The sequence below is a fragment of the Eurytemora carolleeae genome, unplaced genomic scaffold, assembly GCF_000591075.1.
Source record: "Eurytemora carolleeae unplaced genomic scaffold, Eaff_2.0 scaffold1298, whole genome shotgun sequence".
NCBI classification, from domain to species: domain Eukaryota; kingdom Metazoa; phylum Arthropoda; class Copepoda; order Calanoida; family Temoridae; genus Eurytemora; species Eurytemora carolleeae.
In genome coordinates, this window is record NW_019397186.1 from 62,745 (window position 1) to 88,987 (window position 26,243).

Below are 26,243 nucleotides of genomic sequence, written 5' to 3' on the forward strand. Positions count from 1 at the left end.
TATTCTGAAAAAATGATTTGAAAAATAACAAGATTTCTTAATCCGAACAATTTTTGGATTTTATATTAAAGGTTCAATATGAGGGATATCATCTTAAAGTATGTAAACATCTTTAGCATCTTGGCATCTTGCTAAACAAGCAAAAAATTTCGCATTTTCCGTGAGCAAACAAAATGCTAAATTTTCGCGAAATTAATTTTCCTTTTCGCTGGAAACCCATAGTCCCAAGTAAATAAATGTATACCTTTATCTTTAATGATTTTAGCGCAAAGGAGGATTTTAAAAAATTAAAAAATTACTGAGGAAAAATATTTAAAAATTAATTATTTTTACTTTTGTCAAACATGTGATGTGACCATAGAGAATAGAATATATAGAGAGGAATTTACTAGAAAAAAGTGTAAAACGGCCATTTTGCTGTACTGTTTCCAAACTGCAGGTGTACTTCGCATATTTATGCTATATAACCTGTTGGGCCCTGAAATATCATTTTATAGAAAATCTAAAAAAATATTGATTTTGAAAATGAATTAATTTTTTTTTAAATTTACAAATTGAACATCCCCTTTTCAAGGAATAGGGGATGGAACCGTTCTTTGACTAAGAACACCAAGAACGGGATGGACGGTTCTTCAACTAAGAACAAACCGAACGGAACAAGAATGGAACTATTGAAAAGAAACAACGCAAACGGAATGATCTTGCTGAAGGTCCTCGTTTTAGAACGGAACGGAACGATTAAAAAAAAAGTCGGAACGTACCCATGGCCCTATCTATAGCTTTTCTCCTGTCGACTGGGTGAAAACCATTTGATTCAAATAAGAAATCAACTTTAGGACACATATTAAATGGGTCGTTAAATATTTACAAGCTTTGCAAAGAGAAGATAATGTTAAAAAAATACACATTGCAAATATGAAGTTTTGATTGAATAAAAACCAGATTTGTGTGTTCAATATGGTAGCTTTTAGAAGATATAAATATTTTTCTGCAAACTGAAAATATTAAGTCCACAGTCAAAAAGTGATTACATTATATGTACTTTACCCTTAAAGTACAAATAAAAACAAAATTTTTGATGTAAAGAATTTGTGAAAAACGGCTCAGTAACAGAAGATATAATCACAACCCATATAATAACAAAACATATTATTACAACTTTGTGAAAAAGATGTGTTGTATACATATTAAAATTGATCAATTAAAGAGCTACATAGGATATGAATTACTACAAAAGAAAAGAAATGAAGACAGTTCGCCATACTCTTATTCCATTATTTTAAATTTTTTTAAATTTTTTCCGAAAAAATATTTGTTCAGGGTGTTTTTCAAATATAATGGAACTGAGTTTTTACCACAAACTAAAACTTTCTAGTCCCTTTATCTTTGTAATCAAATGTTGTAGACCTTTGATATTTCAAACAATGAACCATGTTATTTCAAATAATCTAAGTTTTTTTTTGCACCATCAGGTTGCAAAGTTATAGGAATTAAAACATTCGAGATTTGTGAAAAAACGTTATTCCTTTATAAAAGACCATTTTCTAAGTTAAAGGAGGATACGGTTAAAATTATTTATACTTTTTACATTACAACTTAAAAATAAAAAATATTACACAGAAATATTTTATAAAAAGAGAAAAATAACTGTAATGGATGTATTTGGCGTATTTAATGAAACATTAAGGTTTGTTTTAGAGGAAAACTTCTGAAGGTTTTCTCCCCATACCAGCTAATTTTGATTATAATTTTGATTATTACACTTTCTTCCGTTGCAGAATAGACTATTAGTGGACCAAATATTTTCTAAACAAACTATTGTATGAAGTCTTGCCGTGCCAATTAAGTTTAAACCAAGCCGCCAAAGGATAAAGGCCGGGCCGCCATAGGATGATGTCGCAGGGCGACACGGTATAACGGATCGGTCCGGTTGGAAGTCAAATTCACTCTAGTCCACTGTGCAAAGTATACTCATATTTGTCATTTTAAAAATGCACACAATTGATTTCATAAATTGTCCTTTTCAATACCCTAGATACACTAGACACACTAGACACACTAGACACACTAGATACACTTGATACACTAGATACACTAGATACACTAGAAACACTAGATACACTAGATACGTGGATACACTAGATATACAGGATACACTGGATACACTAGACACCCTAGATTCCCTGATACACTAGATACACTAGATACACTAGATACACTAGATACACTTGATACACTAGATACACTAGATGTACTAGATACACTAGATACCGTAGATACGTGGATACACTAGATATACAGGATACACTGGATACACTAGACACCCTAGATTCCCTAGATACACTAGATACACTAGATACACTAGATACACTAGATACACTAGATACACTAGATACACTAGATACACTGATACACTAGATATACAGGATACACTGGATACACTAGACACCCTAGATTCACTAGATACACTAGATACACTGGATACACTAGATACACTGGATACACTGGATACACTGGATACACTGGATACACTGGATACACTGGATATATTGGATACACTGGATACACTGGACACACTGGATACACTGGATACACTGGATACACTGGATACACTGGATTCACTGGATTCACTGGATTCACTGGATACACAAGATACACTAGATACACTAGATAAAAATTGTGCATTTTGCGTGAAAATTTTTTTTGGCCGGAAATTCCGCTTTTTGTATTTCTTCCGCAAAATAAACGCACACAATTCCGCGAAACTTTAATTGAAAATGACTACTTCGTTTTTCATTTTCTAATTGTTGCTGAGGCAATTGTGTTGTTTGCCAGAAAAATGAAAAAGAAAACTATAGATGTACAAAGCACAATATTTTTACAGTTAAGAATGATTTTTTAGAATTTTTGATAAAACAGTTTCTTTATTTTTTTGTTCTCTGTGTTTCTTTCTTTGAGTTTTTCAAAATAAACAATAAACTCAATTCAAAAGAAATATTTCTTCAAAAATTGCAACATTTTTCTCTAAAATTCTATTTGGATTAGAATTAACTTCTATTCAAATTTAAGGAAATTGACAGTTGAAAAGAAGAATTCATCAAAAAAGGTTTTGTCAATAAATATGTAGGAAATGAAAATAGCAAGGCACATTCCATTTCATATTATATACCGACCGGGCTGAATTTCAACTAGCCTGGGCAAGCAGTACAGTACAAATACAGGATGTAGGAGGTAAAACATGACTGTACGCAAAATGAATGATCCCTTTTATTGTTAAATTTATGTGATGTCATTATGCAATCAACTTCAATTAATCAGTATTTTTGCCACCAATAAATGAATATTTAAATCTAAGAAAACGTCAGTCCCCACACCTATAAAGTATGCAAGTATGTTAATGTTTCGCTACAAAGGGCGAAGACTAGAGATGTCAACGATAGTGTAACGTAAAGTAAAATGTACGTTTTTGTACGTTACGTTACAATAATATGAAACGATTGGATTTATTCTATATAACGTGAACGTTATAGGAGCTCATACCTAACGTTAACTTTAAACATTAATGTTGGAGGAACATACCCCAACGTTAGAGTTTTGTGGTAATGTAACGCTATTTTTCTAATATCTACAACTTGTTTGGCAATAACGTCAAGAAATGTTTTTTTCCCATGGGCTACTTGAAAGTCTTTTTCCCCATGGGTTACTAGAAAGTCTAATGTTTGGAAAATTAATTGTGATTTGATTGAATATCGCAACGAAAGGATTTTTTTTTCAAAGTTCAACTTATAAAAAGTGTAATGTTGTGTAACTTAGAAATGCATTACTGTTTATGAAAACGTTAATTTGAAACGTTTTCCCTTTTAGTATAATTAAAAGTTCAACGTTTTAGAAATGGGTTATTATTTTAAAAATCAGGAAACAAAAGTTTTTTTATACAGAGTGTAAATTATAATAATGTAACGTATAACATTTATTTGACTAATTGAAATCATAACTTCAGTTGGCATGGTTCATGTTTTAGGTTAAAAAATTTAGAAATGTAAATACTTACTAAAATGCAAAAGTATTTTATCAATTGGAAAATGCGTGTTATGTTTTATTCATCAATATATTTTCAGGAAACTTTAGATAGGAACAAAATAACTGATTTTTAATCGATTTGTTGAAAAAAAGAAAATTTTTTATAGATTTCATTTCGCGTTGTTTGTGTTAAAAATGATTTAGCATTAGTCTTACTTTATTTGATATTTTTAAAACCCAAACCTGAACCCTGAAAACATTTTCATTGAGGTTTGTAAACTAAAGGTAATGCCGCTTTTTTTACTCTGTTTGTAAGTAACATTGAAAAAGAACTAAAAATTCGTTACAAATTATAATTTTCAAATCTCTTCATCTTTGCAAAAGTGGTTTGCCTTGTCAAATTTTAATTCATTTTATGAAGTGTCTATTTTCTAAGCTCGTCAAATACACGATGATAATTTCAAGTGATCCTCCATTTAAACAGGGCCATGCTCGATTCCCAATGGTAACGTGTATACTGTACACCTTTATCTGAATGATAATTTGAAAATACAAGCGTTTTCAAATTACCCGGCCCTGAATTATTCAGGCCCTGAATAGCGAGTTGTTACTTTGGTTTAGCTTTTAAAAAAGTGGATTTTAAAATTGAATATCTTTTAAAGGAATTGAGTCTATGGAACAAAATCTAGTATTTAAACCACAATATCTTTAGAACTCAAAGTTGTAAACCTTTGATATTTCAAACTAAGATTATTAGATTTAACAGAATTCATAGTTTGAAATCTAAGGAGGCAACATTTGTTTCCAAAGATTTAGTGATCAGAAAATCAGAGTTTGTGGCAAAAACTCAATTCCTTTATGAGAAAATAATTTAAATGTGCAGATTCTTCAGATATTTCAGATTTTAAGTCAACATATTCTAAATGATTCTAAATTCTAAAGTAATAGTCAATGTCAGTACAATTAGATGTTTTTTTTTAATAGAAAAAAGGGTATGGACAATGAAGAATACATTTTTACTTCTAAATAGCGTCCTTTCCATATTAGATTTATTTAAGATCTTAACATATTACATTGAAGACAAGAAAATTTTAGAAATAAGAAATAAGAATATAAACAAAGACAATATTTTTTCAAAGTTTTGCAGAGTAGCTTTTCTAATATTTTTAAAAAGTAACATCCTTTTCCTCTTTGAGTAAAACTATTATTTTTTATCTTACTTAAAATAAATTAAGTTTTTTTTACAGATCTTTGTAGTTAATGTCAAATGAATGGCTATAATGAAGGATATAAAATAAGGTGAAAGCTGAAAGGTATGAAATGAAGCCTTTATTTGATGGAGTTTTTGAATGCCAGAAATGAGTGGAAAATGCAAATCAAACCCAACTAAAACCACTAATTTGATATACATCATGATATTTTTCTAAAACGTAAAACAAAATTTCCCCTCCCCCCCTACAGAATCCTTATTTACGCCCCTGCGCAACATATAGAGTATTTTTTCAAATCTTTTTTAGAAACGAAGCAGTTTTGATTGCCAGATGTAAAAAAGTGTAACAAAAAAGTTTTCAAAATAATGATTCGATAAATCGTAACGTAAGAAAAGTTGCATTTTAGTAAATTTTCTAAAACGTAATTAAAAGAGTTTATATTCGAAAAGTTAAGATAAAACGTAACGTTAACAACAAATATTCTTTGCACTGAAATGAATTGCAACGTGCAGAACTATGCCTTAATCACGTTTTATTAAAGCAAAACGTTTCTCATCTTTTAGTTTTCAAACCAAGTGAAAGTGTAACGTAAGGTCTCTGAAAATATTTACCTTGCATGAAAGTGGAACGCTAAAAAATTGTGGTTATTTTACAAAAGCTTTAACGCAACGTTGGGAAAGTTACTCTACGCCATAAAATTTCATAAGGTGCAACATAACGTTTCAAACGTTTATACTTTTGATGAATACTATCGTAACGAAAGCTAAAATCTAGAAAAATCAAAACGTTGACATCTCTAGCAAAGACCTAACTGTCGTACCGCGTGACATTCATCTTGGGAACGTCTTCTCTCAGTTAGGTTACTCATGTTGATAGAAATGGATAGAATAAGTAGATTTAATTCTCAGTTAAATCTAGAAAAAACAAGATTCTAGATTGATATGAACACTATGTATACATATATATATATTCAACTTTATCAATATATGACGACAATTCCTTTAAATATGGAATTTTAAATGTATTCATGATGTAAAAAAGACAGTGCTTCTAAACTTTGCATAAAACTATAATCGGTTACAATAATCATACTGACAATTTAATCAAAGAAAATAAGGCAGTTTTATCAAAAAGGAAACAGCTTACCACATTGAATCCTCAAGAATACAAACAAAAAAATAAAAACCTATTCTGCATCGTTAACAAAGATGTGCTCAGTATCGACTCTAGATTAAAACTCTGGTAAAACCGTTAAATGTACGCTCGATCAACGTTTAAATTTCCTGCTAGTGCTACTAACAAAACCAGCTTCCATGGAAGTTTCCAGAGTGTACGCTTCAACAAAGTGCCGTGCACATTTCAGGGGCAGAACATTGTCGCGTAACAGTTAAAAAAACATGTTAAAAACTAACAAACTGTTTAATAAATGTACAACAAATCTAAAATAACCTTTAGCTTAGAAATTAATTTACATGGTTAATATCAAGGGTGTAATGCAAGGAAAGTTATTTGCGGGCGTGTATACTCTGCGTACACATTGAAACCAGCTCTCTTTGGGCGGAATTTGTAAACAAGAATAGAGGCATCATATCAGTGTTCGTTTAGTACCCGAGCAGGTTAAAAGCATTAAAAATTGATAATTTTGATAATTTACATAATAGTTTCCTATGACCAGAATATTTCATTGATTATTTTATGTGAAAGATGGATCCCATGTCAGGCTTTGACATCTGTCTTGTGTTTACATTACCGCCCAGAGACAGTACACTGCAGTACAAAAGATGTGTACACTTCTGAAAAAACTTTCCTTCCATTACATTCTTGATTAAGATATTCCAGTAAAATGTGAATCAAAATTGTCCTTTGTGTGATTATTAGATATAGGATTCAAACCTTTTTTTACTATTTTCTCTGCAATATTTTCACAACGTATTTTGAAATATTTTGATATTTAAATGTTAAAGTTTTAAATATGGTTCGGGTGTATACAATAAGAAGATCTCTTTATATTGGTGCTCATGTAATGTAATTTGTTTATGAATAATTAAACAAGTTGATACAACTGAGAATAAACTTTAGTTTAACAATCCATATTTAATTGGAGTAAGTAGATATTATACTTGAATTTGATCAAGTATTAGATTTTAAACTTTTTACTTTATATGTTTTCATAAGAGAGAGATGTTATTTCAAATCATATGTACAATATATAAACTTTGAAAAAAAGAGTTGTAATTAAAGGAATTAAGTTTTTGCCTCATACTTAAATTTTCAAATTCCAATATCTTAGCGACCTGATGTTTTACACATTTGAAATTTCAAACTTAGATAAGTTGAGCTAACATATTTCATAGTTTGAAATATCTATGGTCTACGACATTTGGTTGGAACAATCATTTATTTATCTATGGGAACAATACAAGGACTAGAAAATCAGAGTTTGTTGCAAAGACTCAATTCCTTTCCTGGTGGGGGAGCTTGTAATCAAATAAACCTTTAAGTATCTTTCAAACTTGAGACTAAAAACCAAGAAAATATATAGTTTTCCTCAAATTTCTCAATAATTTTATGACTTTTGTCATAGTGCGGGCCATATTGATAGGAGAAGGCACTAAATTTGACATAGATCAATTTTCATTTTGTGACTGTTGATAAAAAAAAACATTTTTTAAGGGCACCAATCAATTAAAGGTTTTTTAAGCAAAAAATTGGACTTTTCTGAAAAAAACTTATAAAGATGTTTGGATGTGTTAGACCAGCTCAAAGGAAACCTAAACGCTATACAAAACATTTTTTTTACATTTACCAATAATCTTTTATCAGTTTGGCTAATCAAAACTATTTGATCGCAACAGGCTAATTGGACTAAAATTTGCAATTTTTTACTGTAAATATCTGAACAGGGACAGTAAAAACGGGATAGCAGAGCTCTGTTTTCAATTCTCGGTTTTAAAGTACCTTTTTAAAGGTCTTTTCATAAAAGGTGGGATAAATTTTAACATTTTACTCCAAAACCTGGGAGCAACTCCAAAATCCAGGGAGCACTCCGAAACCTTGGGAGTAATTCCAGGACCTTAAGAACAGCCATCCCACACTCGTTGAAATACAGAAGCGGTTTCCGGAGAACACATAAAACAGACTTTCAACTCTCTTAATGCCGCGTACAATTAATCATCTAAAATCCAATAAAATTCACTGAAGTTTCAAATTTTACAATTATTAAACATCGTATTTCAATGTGAAAAATTTAATGGGCAAATTTATTTCAGCAAATTTGTGCCTTTAAAATACAGGGTATCCCAGGAAATGTGACACTGACAGTTTCAAATGTCTTCTTCCATGATTTGATAACTTCTTTGAAAGCAAAGACAATTTTTTTTAAAAATCACATGATCGTCATATTTCAGTAAAATTGATAGCTAAAGAAAACAAATTTGAGTTTTTTAACGAAATGAACTGCAAAAAGTCTATAATATCTAAGAAAGTATGTGGAAGAAGACATTTAAAACTATTTTTGTATATCTTTAAGATCTAGATATTTATTGATGTATCAAGGTTATTACAAGTTTACAAAATTGTAAATATGGATTTAACACAGAACTTTTTTGCGATGTTATCGTGTATATACAATTATAAATTGATAAGGTCGAAATCTAGAATTTTACAGATATACATTTTTTTCGTTTTTTCATGCCTTGATTGCTGATAAATTTATATTCAAGTATTGACAAAGCAGCAGTTCAAGAGAAAAAACTACATTATATATTAAAGGATAGCATACTTTTGTGAAATATGACTGGGAGATACAACAAACACAGTGTCCCTATTTACCAAATTACGTATTTCACCAACGGTGCGTAAATACCCTTATTTTTCGTAAAATACTCGAACTCAAATCCGAAAATTTTTTGTACTTTTTGCAAATTTGTCGAAAAATACGTAAAATTTACGAATATCTAATTGCGTAAAATTTCACGTAAAACTTTGACAAATTTTTTTGTAAAATTTTTCGAACAATTTTCCGAAAGTTTAAAAAAATTTTGTTTACTAAAAAAGTTTTGCAGGTAACATATTTGGTAGAAATTAAGGAAAAATGTTGTAAAATTTTGGATGTTTGAAAAGAAGAAAATATATATGATGTAAATTTATTTAAAAAATTTTAAATCATAGTTTTTTGTCAAAAATTAGCTAAAAACGTCACTGTAACATTCAAAGTATCTTCGCGTCAATTTAAACAAAATACTTTTACTGATTGATTGGCATTTGTCGTCTTTTCAAAACTCAATTATATTTTTATTTGGTGCCGTATATTCTGACCTAGATGATTGTAACCTAAAGGTTTTTCTGACCTAAATATCGAGTAGTTTGCACGTGTTTTAGGTCGGTTTGGTTGAAAAAAGCTTTAGGTCCGTTTGACATCCTATGAGAAATATATAGGTTTTCCGACCTAAGATTTAGAGATATATTTAGGTTGGTTGAGCATATATATTAGGTCATGTTTACCAGGAAGTTTAAGTTGGATTAGTGAAAAGTTAATTTCTGTTTTTCAACTATATATTTAAACATTTAAAAAAAATATTACTCATCTTTTATAACCTCTGAAATAAAAATATTACTCAACCGACCAAAAAATATTGCTCATCCAACCTAAAAATATTGCTCATCCGACCGGAGAATATTGCTCATCCGACCTTAAAATATTGCTCATCCGACCTAAAAATATTGCTTAACCGACCTTAAAATATTGCTCAACCGACCTTAAAATATTGCTCATCCGACCAAAAAATATTGCTCATCCGACCTAAAAATATTGCTCAACCGACCCAAAATGAATGCTTATCTAACCTAAAATTGTTGCTTTAACCAACCTAAAATATATTCCCAACTGACCTAAAATATATTAATAACCGACCTAAATATATTTCTAATCTTTAGGTCAGTTTGGGACATTTCGCTAATCGAACCTACAGATTTTTAGGTCGGAAAAACGTTAGGTCAGAAAAACGTTAGGTCAGAAAACCGTTAGGTTCATTTCCTCTAGGTTCGATGAGCGGGTACCATAGATAAATAAATAAACATAGATAGCTTATGTACGTATGTGGTTTGGTGTTTTAATGGATTTCATAATAGAGTGTAAAATAACACCAGGAATGGAACTATTTGAACAACAATATTTCACTATGCAATATTTCATATTGACGAGAACTGAAGAAGGACATGAGAAGGACTAAACTAACTTAAATTTCTCTCTACAGAACTCATGTACACCACAAGCACTCAATGATATAAGAACAGCCAATGTTCACAACCGACTTAGTTAATCTCTATAATAGGAATATCTTTAAACATCTCTGTACATTTATATCTGTCAAGATGAAAAATGTCGTCTTATGCGCAATCTATTTTTAACTATGGCGGGTACCCCCTGGAAGGGTATTGGACGGGATGTCGGCATCCATCAGATATCGGCCAATATCATATCAATTAATCCAGTTATATATTTAAAAAGATTGTTGTGCCTCCAAGTATATCTTTTTTGGTGTGGTGCAACCTTTCAGCCATTCAGCCATATGGTTTGTAGTTTCTTGTCTTCTACCTTGCAATTCAGCGCCTGCCTGTAGACATAGTTTGCAGAGATCTGGTGCAGATTTTCCCCATTGTAGAAGGTTAGTTTGTGTTGGCAGGGTGTCCAAACAGGAGTTGAGTAGGTATTTCAGTGTACCTTTTTTCAGATTGAACATGTAAGATTTCCAGATCATGTCAGATTTTTCAAGCATTGCCAGGCAGAGAAAATGTCCTTGTTTTATGAATGTTTCTGTATGTTCTCTCCATAAAGTTTCGTTTTCAAAAGATACTTTTTCACTGACAGTTGTTTTCATTTTTATTTTTAAAGCCCCACATTTGTTTTCAATTGAGTCCGTTTTCGATTTGTTATAAAACAAGTTACTCTTGATTAAACATTTTGTTCCCTGTTTAACTTTATTTGTAAATTAATTCTAAAACTTGTTTTAACAAATAGAAATCCTAAAACTTTGTAAGTAAACGTTGACCGAACGAATACCACACCAAAAACAATTATCATTGTTTTAAGTCGAAGTTTCTAAATCCATGAATTTGCAATTCTAAAAAATTTGCATTTTCACATTAATTAAAAAATGGTGTACAGCAGAAATCTAAAAATATGGAAGAAGTTGAAAAAATTGAACTATTTTCTGTCCCAGAAGAAGATCCAGGTAAAAATGTTAAAAGACTGAAAAAGTTGTCGTCTTCTATCTTTTTAAAACAATTAGATATTAGCATCTACTTTCTTTGCTTTCGCTTATTTCAGCACCAATGTCCCTTATTTTAACATGTTCTTGCTTCTCATGTATTATATTTTATTTAATTCTTTAGTAGTTATCTATGTTAAAATTTGTATGTACCATGGGGCTAAGTTCAGACCTTTCAGTCCAGGACCGAATTGTAAAAAAAAATCTTTATAAATTTAAATTTCGAAATACATTATTGTTGATCATTATTATTAGTAAGTAAACAAATCTTCGCAAAATTTTATCATAAAGAGAAACGCAAACACAAAAGAACGCTTTTGGTTATCATCGAATTAACAGCACAATTTCCGAGTTATCTAAACTTGATTAGAAAAAACCTTTAAATACATTAAAATGTCATCGTTGATCATGTAAAATAGCGCTGTAACATTAAACCTTGAAACGATTTTAAGAAATAATTATTTAAAATTAAAAAAAAGAAAAGATTAGCATAAGTAGAAAAATAGACAAATATATGATGTCATATAACCAATTTAAACTAAAATAGCAAAATGGATGTCATTGGAAAGGTTTAAAATGAAACACGATTAATAATACTCAATAAAGATTGAAAAATACTAAAACTCAAAAAAAAATGGTACGCTATACATTTTTTATGTACAGGGTGTCCCAAAAAACATGGGAATTCAGTGACGAATTCGATATCGTCTTTGTTATGAATTAGCATTGTAATACCTAATTTCAAAAGCAATAGTATTATCATGTCTGCTAGAGTTTATTTTATGAAAAGGATAAAAGACTGTAAAGATGTGTCTATAATGTCTCCGCACGATGAACAGTGAAGACGGACAAGTTTACTCTGTTTGTATACTGTACTTATCTTGTTTTACTAAGTACAACCGTATGCAGTCAAAACATAAACAAACAAGTTATAAACAAAGCAGACGAAACTCTTACAGATTACAGCTTTCTCATTAGGTATCACTATTCTAAATCAAAGAATTATTTAAAAAGACGATATCGAATTCGTCACTGAATTCCCATGTTTTTTGGGACACCCTGTATTATAAGGCCGGCTTAAACCCTCTTTGTACATGTCTTTAAAGGGACTGTGAAGGAAAAATGAAAGGGGGTATAGGCTGAAAGCTAATCACTTTAGCTCTCGATCGCGACCCATAAAAGTTATATCTGATGTTCCTATCTCGAGAAATTGATTTACAGCTTTGTCAAATACATACAAAAATTAATATATATACAATTTTGTATAAAAGTAGTGGGTTTAAAAAGATCAAATTCAGCAAATATGCAACCAATCTGAAAACGATGATGAAAAGCTAATTGTAACTTAGGTTTACTCCAATTCTAATTTTATATTTATTATTTCTATTTTTTATAGATTTAATTCATAATATTATTTATACGTCCGTATTGCTTGACCAGAAATTCCACTAATGGCAGTGCAGTAAAGTGGTCACGTGATACAGGCGGAGACACGTGACCAGTATACTGCTCTGCCATTGGTGATAGTTCTGGTCACGTGATTTAAGTTTAAGATTTTCTAAATTTTACATATATGAACTTTCGTATAATTTTAACACAGTTTTATATCAATTTCTCGAGACAGGAACATTAGATAAAACTTTCATGGGTCACGATCACGAGCTAAAGTGATTAGTTTTCAGCCTATACCCCCTTTCATTTTTCCTTTACAGTCCCTTTAAGTATAAACATTAAAGCATTTTAAAGATTATTTTTTATATATTTTTTGTTCAGTTTTGAAGAAAGAGAGTACATCTTCTATAAATGTAAAATCAGAGGAGGTAAGACTCAGGGGCGGAAATTAAAAATCATGATTTGGTAGAAACCTGAGAGTGAGAACTAGCTTTAGATCACAAGCAAATTCCTAAACGTTACTTTCCCGGGAAAACTGTTGAAATCCAACAATTTTCTTCTTTCTCACCGCTTGCATTATATCCGCATGTTACTTTGTTAGAGAATAGATAGATAGATAAAATAATCAACTTTAAGAAAAGAAAATCAACATTAAAGATAATTGGTTTGAGAATATTTCGCTTTTTATCAAAAATGCCGTTCGCGAATAGATAGCACATTCCTACATAGGTTCCTACTTCCTCTTAACCCTATCCCGATTGGGCTATTTTTGTCTAATATAGATAAGGGGGGGGCTGATGGGCTTAAAAATCATTTCAATAAATTATTATGATTTTGTGCAGGAATGGCGTAAACTTATTCATACAAGTGGTCTTGTTATTGTTGACGTGTACTGCGGCTGGTTTGGTCCTTGTTCACCAATAGAGAATTATCTCAAAAAATTAAGACTTGCCAATGTCAACAATATGGACAGGTAAATTGATTTTTGGCGCATTTTCAGCAATCTCAATCTTTGCTACCATACACCACGAGTCTAAGTCAACTGTTATGTTTAAAGTAAGACCCGATTTAATAGAAGGGATTTTATTTATTGCAACTAATTTCTTTCAATTTTTCGTCTGTCAACCAATCCAATATTATAACTTTTAAATTCTTTATGTTGATTTAAATTTTGAAAAATGCAATATGTGTTCTTTACATCAGTCATGCAACCGGCTTGAATTATCGAATTAAAAAAAATTTTCGATTGAGTCGAAAAATTGGCATCTTTTACATTTTGTTCTTCTTATTCTTAATTCTGATGTTAAATTAGGGTTACTCTAGCGAAGGCATGCAGTGACAAAATTGAAGAGTTATCTCCATTCAGGTACACGGTGTCCCACGAGTCCCACACAACTCGACAGTAGCAAGACAAATTGACGGTCGCCTTTAATCGTTAAAATAATTTGCTTGAGTACGTCGGAACCTAATTTTAGGAGCAAAGTTCTAGAGTTAATGACAACAAACTACCCTTAGTCCATTTCCAAAATGTGGTCTACCTTTTTTTGCGCTTTTAACATTACTGGGGATATGTAGAATTTTCACAGCACAAAAAATGCAGACCACATTTTGGAATTACCAGGACTAGGAAAATTTTGTGGTTATTGATTAAAGAATCATACATGTGAAAGTAGGTTGACGACTGAATGTCACAAATAAATTCAAAGTTCAAAGACGACCTTCAAATCGTCTTGCAACTGTCATGTTTGGCAGGACACCCTGTATATTGTTCAGGGAACGTCAAGTTAAAGTAAATTATTAATTTTAACTATTAAATGTTTCTAATCATGGCTTCTCTTGTTGAAGAACTATTAGAAGGAGAAAACTGTTTTCGATTTCTAATATGCAAAATGCAACCGGATTTGTTACATTTGTGCGTTAAAAACTAATCCAGAGAAGCCTCAAATTTACAGAATCTTACCATTAATGTTATGCAAATTTGACATTTTCCTTCGGAAAGATTGAGTGTGAGGGGTGTACAAAGTAAGAAAACTGCCTATATAAAGTGAATAAACATGCATTAAACGAGATAATTATAAATATGTAAATATGTAAATTGAGTGTAAGGGGTATACAAAGTAAGAAAACGGCCTTTAAAGTGAATAAACATGCATTAAACGATGGCAAATATAATCTCAAGCGGCAATTGGTATTAAGCGCAACATAAACCATGATTGGGAGCTGAATCATTTTGAAAAAAAAGTTTAAATCATTTTGAAATGATGTATATCAAAGTTATAACATTAAAATAAGGTAGGCAAATATTGTTTTAAAATAACGTTGTAATAATGTTGAAAAATGAATAGCATTGAACTAACTTTGAACTAGTTATGAATTGAACATTAAAGCAATTGAAATAATGACAATATTCAAAAAATAGAATTTTAAACGTTTAAGCATTCATGTTATTCTAGATTGGATCCGAGACCAACATGGTTGTTTCTATCCTCAGGTAGAACTGGGTGTTGTTGAAAAAATAACATCTTATAAAAATCACGTTTTTGAAAATATTTCTAATTGAGAAAAGTCTTTGGACATAATTAGACCGATTATTATTTAACACATATGAAATATAATTTTTAATAGAAATATAATTAACATTTATTTTTAGATTAGCCGGGCATGGCCTTAAAACTATAATTCTTGAGTTAATTTCTAATAAAAGTTTGTTTGAGACTCTTTCAAAGTTGTATTAGATTCTAATGACGTTTTCTGAGATTCTAAGACGTTTTCTGAGATTCTAAGACGTTTTCTGAGATTCTATTGCCGTTTTCTGAGATTCTATGGACGTTTCCTAAGATTCTAATGACGTTTTCCAAGCTTTGATAGATGTTTTTTTAAAAATTCTTTGACGTTTTCTGAGAATATGTAAACATTTTCTTAGATTATGTTGACTTTTTCTGAGATTATATATTGACATATTCTGAGATTTTATTGACGTTTTCTGAAATTCTATTGACGTTTTCTTAGATTCTTTTGACGTTTTCTAAGATTTTCTGAGATTTGATTAAAGTTTTATAATATCCTATTAAATCAGCATTTCTAAATATCTATTCAATGATCTATAGGTTCTTGTTAATAACCGAATGGACTTGATTTATTTTTCAATAAATTGCGAGAATTGCTTGTACCCAACGAGCCCAACCCTTTACAATATGCATTATACATACATAGGTATTCCAACAGCCCTTTACAATATACATTATACATCCATTGGTATTCCAACAGCACTTTACAATATACATTATACATCAATAGGTATTCCAACAGCCCTATACAATATACATTATACATCCATAGGTATTCCAACAGCCCTTTACAATATACAACACATCCATAGGCATTCCAACAGCAATTTACAATATACATTATACATCCATAAGTATTCCAACAGCACTTTACAATATACATTATACATACAAAGGTATTCCAGCAATCCTTAACATTTAACATTTTACAAACATAGGTATTCCAACAGCCCTTTACAATATATAATATACATACATAGGTATTCCAACAGCTCTTTACAATATACATTATACATCAATAGGTATTCCAACAGCCCTTTACAATATACATTATACATCCATAGGTATTTCAACAGCACTTTACAATATACATTATACATCAATAGGTATTCCAACAGCCCTATACAATATACATTATACATCCATAGGTATTCAAACAGCCCTTTACAATATACAACACATCCATAGGCATTCCAACAGCCCTTTACAATATACATTATACATCCATAGGTATTCCAACAGCACTTTACAATATACATTATACATACTAGAGATGTCAACGATAGTGTAACGTAACGTAAAATGTACGTTTTTGTAAAGCAATCCTTAACAATATGCATTATTCGTACATAGGTATTCCAACAGCCCTTTACAATATGCAATACATTCATAGGTATTCCAACAATCCTTTACAATATACATTATACATACATAGGTATTCCAACAGCACTTTACAATAAACATTATACATCCATAGGTATTCCAACAGCACTTTACAATATACAAGATACATACATAGATATTCCAACAGCCCCTTTACAATATACAATACATCCATAGGTATTCCAACAGCTCTTTACAATATACATTATACATAAAAAGGTATTCCAACAGCACTTTCCAATAGCACTTTACAATATACATTATACATCCATAGGTATTCCAACAGCACTTTACAATATACGATATACATTTATAGGTATTCCAACAGCCCTTTTCAATATACATTATACGTACATAGGTATTCCAAGAGCCCTTTACAACATACAATATACATTTATATGTATTTCAACAGCACATTACATTATACATTATACATACATAGGTATTCCAACAGCAATTTACTATATATATTATACATTTTAAGGTATTCCAACAGCACTTTACAATATACATTATACATTTTTAGGTACTCCAACAGCACTTTACAATAAACATTATACATACATAGGTGTTCCAACAGCCCTTTACAATATACATCATGCATCCATAGACGTATTCCAACAACCCTTTACAATATACAATATACATTTATAGGTATTCCAACAGCCCTTTACAATATACATTATACATACATAGGTATTCCAACAGCCCTTTACAATATACATCATGCATCCATAGACGTATTCCAACAACCCTTTACATTATACAATATACATTTATATGTATTCCAACAGCCCTTTACAATAAACAATATAGATAGATAGGTATTCCAACAGCACTTTACAATATACATATTACATACATCGGTATTCCAACAGCACTTCACAATATACATTATACATACATAGGTATTCCAACAGCCCTTTACAATATACATTATACATTTATAGGTATTCCAACAGTACTTTGCAATATACATTATACATCCATAGGTATTCCAACAGCCCTTTACAATATACATTATACATCCATAGGTATTCCAACAGTACTTTACAATATACATAATACGAACAGAGGTATTTCAACAACCCTTTACAATTTACAATATACATTTATTGGTATTCCAACAGCCCTTTACAATATACATTATACATCAATAGGTATTCCAACATCACTTTACAATATATATTATACATCCATAGGTATTCCAACAGTCCTTTACAATATACATTATACATCCATAGGTACTCCAACAGCACTTTACAATATACATTATACATCCATGGGTATTCCAACAGCCCTTTACAATATACAATTTACATACATAGGTATTCCAACAGCCCTTTACAATATACATTATACATACATAGGTATTCCAACAGCACTTTACAATATACATTATACATACATAGGTATTCCAACAGCACTTTACAATATACATTATACATACATAGTTATTCCAACAGCACTTTACAATATACATTATACTTACTTAGGTATTCCAACAGCCCTTTACAATATACATTATACATACATAGGTATTCCAACAGCCCTTTTACAATATGCATTATACATACATAGGTATTCCAACAGCCCTTTTACGAGGAGCCAATAGACCTCTTCTAACTAAAGTAAGTAATTTTGTTAGATTGTAAGAAATGGAGTAGTTGAAAATTATAAAAGTCTAGATTTTATTTGATTCATGTTCAAAAGCTATTTTTTAAACTAGATATGTACTCTTAACTGTTAAGAAAATATTCAAAAATTAAGTCGTAATAATGTAAGAAAAGACTTGAAATTACGTCCCCTCTCCAAAGTCTCTTTTGCAATTATAAATATTAATTATACATCTAAGCGTGGAAATTTGCTAATTTAAAAAAAAAAATTTTACCTGCTTTTGCATAACCATTAATTTAAAAGGGCAAGGGGGGGGCTCAGCCTTTTTATTCCACGGAACCGTACTCAAACTTTATGAAGAAGGTTCATGAAAATGTACAAAGTATCAAGAATTTTCTTTCATGGTGTCACTTGAAATTAGGTTCACATCCATAAGATCCCGTTCATGTGCAAGTTGCAATTATACTTATTAATTATACATCCTGGCATTGAAATTCTTTAGCTGTTTTTGTTCATTTTTTTGTTATGTTCTTGGCCTGCTTTGGACGTAAACATTAATTTTCCCCACCTTTAGTAATGTATGAAAATATTCCCCTCAACCATACTCTAACTTGAAAAAGAAGGACTTAGAAAATGTAAAAAATTGAATTGTAAGAATTTCCTTTAATCGGACTAAATAAATGGGGTCATTTGAAATAAGGTTGACACTCCCTTTAAAACGCATTTTGCAATTTAAAGAAAGACATTATAAGTTTGGAAAACATCTAGGTATTGCATTTTTGGAACTGACTTTTTGTTTTTTGTTTTGTTTTTAGGAACATGAATTTTCAAAGAAAGGGGGGGGGGGTATTTATAGCGGGGTTTTTAGGAGGGTAGAGGGGGTTTAACCATCTTCGCCCCACCTCTAGAACAGTATGAAATATTCCCCTTAACCATTGATATAACAATTAAACAAACATGGAGGGCAAACATTGTGTAAACTTGAAAGGGAATATTAATTTAAAGTTTAAATGTTTTTATTTCAAAGTGACTGTTTATGCATTTTCATGTGACCCCGCATAAACAAGTTACTTGTCCTGTGTCCGAATTTAATGAATTTAAGCCGCGTCTCAAATCCCCCAAAACTGCTTTCAATTGAGCGCCGCCGGCTTAAATCTTTAAAAATGGAATACAATCTAAAGTGGAACAAACCATATTTTAGCCGCGGCTTAGATTTATGCCGAGGCTCAAATTCTTTAAATTCTGCCTCAGAGCAGAAGAATATTCTTTAAGCTATTATCTGTATACTAATGATATTAAGTGTTGTCTTGAAAATGTTGTCAATATTATTCCTTGTCTATGCTGCCCTCAAACTATAGTCTGAGATGCTGCCTAAATCTTCAAATCTCCGTATTAGAAAAAAGTTTATACCATTAATTTTTTTCCGAGCAAAGTTTTTAAAGATGTCGTACAGTCGTCGTCGGATATATTAAAACACTAAAGACGACTTTCGATTTACATTTTGAATTATATCAAGTTTTTAAACAATATGGATACGTAAACAAGGTAACAACGAGAATTATATCAAGTTTTTAAACAATATGGATACGTAAACAAGGTAACAACGAGAAGCTGTCGAATAAAAAAACTTCTCTTTGATTACGTATAAACCTGCATAATTTTAAAAAAGTTTACATAAAATAGTCTTCATCTTGTTTAATCGCCTATCCGTACAAAAATCATGGCTCTGACTACACTTGAAATTACGCCGCAACATTAAAGATATTTTAGTGTGTAGATTTAGTAATAGTCGTACAGGGTGTCCCACGAAACATGACAATAGCAAGACGACTTAAAAGTTGTCTGTCAAATTTTAATTTATTTGTGATATTCAGTCGTCAACATAATTTCACATGTATATTCCTTTGAACAATAACCACAAAACTAGTCCTGGCATTTCCAAAATGTGGTCTGCCTTGTGCTGTCAATATAATCGGAGATATTAAACATTTCGTGTAGATTTTAATATTTTTAAGCAAAACCAAATTTGTCGAAATCTGAACAAAATTCTACATATCTCCGGTGATATTGAAAGCACAAAAAGGCAGATCACATTTAGGTAAAATTGTGATTAATAACTTTACGATTAGGTTGGCGAATAAATGCCGCAAATTATTTCAAAGATCAAAGACGACCTACAATTCGTCTTGCTACTGTCATGTTTCGTAGGACAACATTATTAAATAATTGTTTTTTTTTTAAAGCTGTTTGTGAGTGAACTAGATTTGGAAAGGGAAGCAAGGCCACCTATTTTTATTGATTACAGGTATTTATATAATAAAAAAAAACTAATTTTGTAATTGTTTTATTCAATCAATATAATATGCAGTTTATGGATATCTTTCAAATTTGGTTATATATCTCGTTATTCATTTTGGAAAAATCTATCGTCACTGAATTGGGATTAAAACCCTATTGTGATTGCTTAATGCAAGTTTTAATTCTCGTTTGAAATTATAAATGTTTAAAAAGAAGCATATACAATATGTAAAGTTGAAAAAATAATTTTATTATTAAATATCTATATTTTGTATAATTCTTTGCAATAGATTTAAGGATATGCTTCCAGTTGTTGTAATAATTTTAGCAGTAAAAGCATTTTCATTTTGAAAGTTAAAGTATATGATGTAAGAAGGATACAGCGATTTAAAAAAAAATGAAAAAAATAAAGGATTTCAAAAGTATTTTAGAATTCATAATTTTGCCCTGTGCACCGTATCAATTCATCTCCTCTATCTCTGTAGATCATCTCCCCTTACACAGTGATCCAATAGTTGCCAGTTTTTCCAATTCCTTCCTAAAAGCTGAAGCTAATAAATAGCAAGTGCTTAAAGGGAATGTAAAGGAAAAATGAAAGGGGGTACAGGCTGAAAGCTAATCACTTTAGCTCTTGATTGCGACCCATGAAAGTTGATTTTGATGTTCCTGTCTCGAGAAATTGATATAAAACTGGTCACGTGATACAGACAGAGACACCTGACCACGATACTGCACTACTATTGGTGGGAGTTCTTGTGACGTAATAATCTTCGTTTTCAGATTGGTTGCATATTTGCTGAAATTGATTTGTTAAACCTACTATTTCTAAAGAATATTATATATTTATGAATTTTTTTTTAAATTTGACACAGTTTAGTAACAATTTCCCGAAATAGGAACATCAGATATATCTTTTATGGGTGGCGATCAAGAGCTGAAGTGATTAGCTTTCATCCTATACCCCATTTTTCCTTTACAGTCCCTTTAAGTTCTATTATTTACATGGCTATTGAACTACAAAAAGAAGAAGTGAATTAGTGGTGTAAAATAAAAGGCCAGGTCGATGCGACGCCTCAAAGTCCACCTGTCTTGAAGTTGATGCAACTTTTCATAGAAGTCTGAATCTATGTGCTTAAAGTTTTGAACTCATTGTTAATCATAAAAAGCAAGAAAAATTAAATTTCACCTTTAAAATTTGTTAGTTGACATAAGTTAAATGTGCCTTTGTTTCGAAAATGTATTTTAAAAAGAGGAAAAACGCAAAAAAATGTACTTCACCTAAAATGTCGTCTTACTTTCAAATTATTAATCAATCAATATTTATTCGAGAGTTAGATTATTTTTTATTTTGTTTTTTTTCAATCTACATATCTATATACATCGGAAAGTTTCCTAACACTAGTTTTGATGTCTATAAAGTTGCACAACACTGGCCATAATATTTACTGATACTGAAATGATCGAGGTCCTATTAAAATGTGTGCCCGATTTTAACATTTATCTTATATAACCTCAATACACTCAATTAAGCAACCTGAGGCCGAATTTAAAGAATTTGAGCCGCAGCTTTAATTTAAGCTGTGGCTCAAATATGGTTGGTTCCAATTAAACTTGTATTCAATTTTAAGCCGGTGCTCAATTAAAACCGGTTTACGGGGGATTTGAGACGCGGCTTAAAGGGACAGACAGGCTATGTAAGGTTACAGTTAAACTGAGTATGCAGTGTTGTGGACAAATTCTTTAGGATTCATTTAAGACATAAAAAACGTTACCACAATGCATAATTACTGAGTTTGAGTGAATAGACGACGATCAAAATCATAAATTGGGGTGGGTACGTTTTCAGAATCTGTTTTATTTTTAAATTATTAAATAACGATGACGAAAAATAAAGTGAAAATTATACAATAAACTAATTAGATTGTTAGAAAAATACTTTTCAAAAGAAATTTGTCAATAAATCAAATCAATAATTTCGTGTTCATCATTATATTGAATTTCTTATTTTCTACAAAATCTTCAAATGTCGTCTTTTCAATACAAATTCCAGAACAAATCAAATCAATTATTTCGTGTTCATCATTATATTGAATTTCTTATTTTCTACAAAATCTTCAAATGTCGTCTTTTCAATACAAATTCCAGAACATCTGCAGAACATCTTTGTGAATAATCAGAGATTATAAAAACTAAAAATTAAATAATTTACTTATTTTCGATGATAAGATTAATTTTTATTTTCTCAACCTGTTCCTAAAATACTATTTAGTTTACTGTAGACTTTTATTTACATTTTTTGTAGTCGTTATTTAAGAATAAAAAAAAAAAATTCTGAAAATGAACGTCAACTTTGCGCTCAAACTCAGTATTTACAGATCTTTAAAAAGTTGTATATGCCTCAATTGAATCCTAAAGAATACTCTGCATACTCAGTTCAACTACCTTACATAGCCGGTTTGTCCCTTTAAATTCATTAAATTCAGACACAGAGATATGACAATACAATTAAACCCAGATCTTGGGAGACATCGAATAAACAAATAAAAGTGATTTCCTTAACCTACTGCTAACAGAATGCTGCAGATATTTTGTCTTTTAATTTAATAATAATATGGAGCTCTTTAAAACTGTTCCAGCATACGTCATAGCTATTTATTTATTATTACACTTTTATAATGTAGTACAGTATAATAGTAAAACTAAAAACCCATTGAAAAATTTTCAAGACGACATTTTATATATTTTTTCGATGTTTTCGAGGTTCTTTGTTAAACTGTATATTTCCCCCTGCCAGGTCCTCTGCTGTAATCCAGTGTATTGGTCCTTTAGCAACTCTAGCTGCGGATAGAACAGTTCATTCTATTGGTAAACTTTTAATATTGAACAGGATACATAATTTCCTGAACTGTTATTCCCGCCCCCCTAGCATTGGAACCCAGATTTGACTGGATTTTTCTCTGTAAAATTCAACCTTCTCAACTTAGACGTCCAACACGTCTCCGAGTTCCCCAATCAATTTCAGGATCGGAAAATACAAACAGATAATACAACTTTATAAATATAGATTACCCCCCCCCCCCTTACTCCACAACTAAGGGATAAGGGTGAATTTTAATAACTATAGTGCTGAACCTATAATCATAATCATAACAATATTGGTAATATTAATATTTATATAAAAAATCGTCAAAATCATGACTTGATAACAAATGAAGATGAAATAATAACTTTTATGGGCAACCCCGGGCGTTTTTATTATAATCATAATTCAATACCTAGCACGGTAAACGGTGGGATTAACTATGCCTAATAATAATTACATTAACATGGGCAATGCCCGGCACTCTAGCTAGTATGATAGTAATAATAATGATAATAATAATAATAATAATAATAATAATAATATTAATAAAAATAGTAATAATAATGATTAATATTTCCAGGAATAGGGCACACAGAAATGTTAACAAGCTTGTTCCAGGTAAAGAAAGAAATTTTACAATCTGCACAGATCAAAAAAACAAAATGCAACTATTTGTTAAAAATATAAAAAAAAATTTAAATTATCAATGCCAGGAAACTTTTAAATTATGGTAAGTAAAAGTGTTATTTGTAAGATGAAAAGTTCTAACTTCTAAAAGATCACGTTCGAAATCTTTTGGATATTTGATCATCACATTTGATACAATAAATGTTATATAAATCATTCATAAGATTAAAGGTAAAACATTTCAGGACGGAAGAGCAAGAACCCCTCTTCCCTCCTCTCCCACCCTGGCTAGGAGGTCTAATTCAGAACAAGATATTTTCAATTCTAATGAAAATCAAGAAAATGTGAGGATTGTTTACTTTTATTTTTACAGATAAGAATGAAAATGATGATAATGATGATAATAATGACGATAATGAAGATAATGATGATGATAATAATGATAATAATAATGATAATAATGATAATAATAATGATAATAATAATGATAATGATGATAATGATGATACTGAAGGGCGGGAGTATGGAAGGGACTGATGATCTCCAAGATACTATGGAGGGAGGGGAGGGGGAAGAGGAGGAGGAAGGAGATTATCAAGATGAAGAAGAGTATGAAGAAGACCAACAAGATACAACCCAAGTAAACAAACTTTTATTCCAAAATCTGACAATTTAAGATTTAACAAATCTATTGCTTCGAGAGTAGAGCTGAGCTTCTCCTTCATGGGAAATTATCGGGTTTTTATCAACACGCCTGATTAATGGCCATATTTTTTTAAAACGTTTAAAGAAGTTCACAGACTATTTTCAATCACAGATTATTAACTGTTACACATATTTAACTGGTAAACATCCATAACTGTCAAACATCAATAACTGTCAAACATCATTAACTGTCAAATATCATTAACTGTCAAGCAATATTAAATAGTTCACACATTGCTAAGGTCTTTGATCTTTAAATTTATTTTTGCCAATGACTCTGTCAACCAACTTTTTAAAGTAAGATTCATAGAAAAATAATCACAAAATACTTCTGTCCTCGCATTTCAAATTGTGGTCTGCCTTTTCTGTGCTTTCATATTATCACTGGAGACATAAAAATTGTCGAAATCTGAAAAAAATCTCCTCAAATGGGCAGACCACGTTTTGGAAATGCCAGGCTTATGTAATTTTTTTTATTTTTAACTGTAAAATGTAATTTCTAAAATTTATTTGAAATATCTAAGACCACCTGCAAATCGTCTTGCTAATGTCCTGTTTCGCGGGACACCCTGTATCTGAACATTTTCTTAGTAATCATGAAGACAAATATTTTCGCGGTGTATGACCAATTTTTAGGCGAGAATTTTCGTTTTCCCCCCAAATGTTAATTTACATTCCATTTATTCAGACGGAAGAGAACCCGACTGTGCAAAGAAAGCCGCGGAGGAAGCGCGAAATACGCGCGGGACTTCTCAAGGAGATTCTATCTAACAGAGGACAGAAGCGGCAATCCTTTACAGGGATTTTCTTGTAATCTTCAGAATCTGGCAGCATCCTGACCAATACAAGTATTTATAAGTACCGGCCGGTCTTGTTTACAGCGAAATTCAACCCGGACTAACCAGAGTTAGAGGCATTCGGTTTCTTCTATTTGAAATCACACACGTTTTGGTTTATATTTTAACAATCTTTAAAGTTACGGATTTGTTTGTTTTATACTTTTTTCAAAACGTATATGCCGGCAAAAAAGTATTTAAGAAAGAAGGTTGAAAAATTATGTTTAATTAGGAGAAATTGTGATCGAAAGTCATAGCTTTCTGGAATATTGACAGAACCATTAAATCTACGTGAATTGTACTATATAATATATGCATTTACTGGCACATTCTAAATTTCGAAATTAATAAATTGCTTATATATTGAACAAAAAAATCTTTATTTAGCAGTCACCCAACTTTTGCTGACAAATAAGCGATTTGTTTAAAATGAGCTATTTATTGTAGCTTATTTA

General features: G+C 30.7%; 1 protein-coding gene across 1 annotated transcript; it reads left to right on the plus strand.

Moving 5' to 3' along the window:
- Window positions 1-11,412: 11,412 nt before the first annotated feature.
- On the plus strand, window positions 11,413-25,904 carry LOC111712597 (uncharacterized). The gene is made up of 12 exons (XM_023487251.1): window positions 11,413-11,464; window positions 13,274-13,320; window positions 13,735-13,865; window positions 14,205-14,258; window positions 15,346-15,383; window positions 18,424-18,473; window positions 20,703-20,764; window positions 23,552-23,622; window positions 24,201-24,238; window positions 24,493-24,591; window positions 24,762-24,887; window positions 25,641-25,904. Exons 1-12 carry the CDS (start codon window positions 11,413-11,415, stop codon window positions 25,764-25,766), a joined length of 894 nt encoding a protein of 297 aa, XP_023343019.1. The 3' UTR covers window positions 25,767-25,904.
- The last annotated feature ends 339 nt before the right edge of the window (window positions 25,905-26,243 follow it).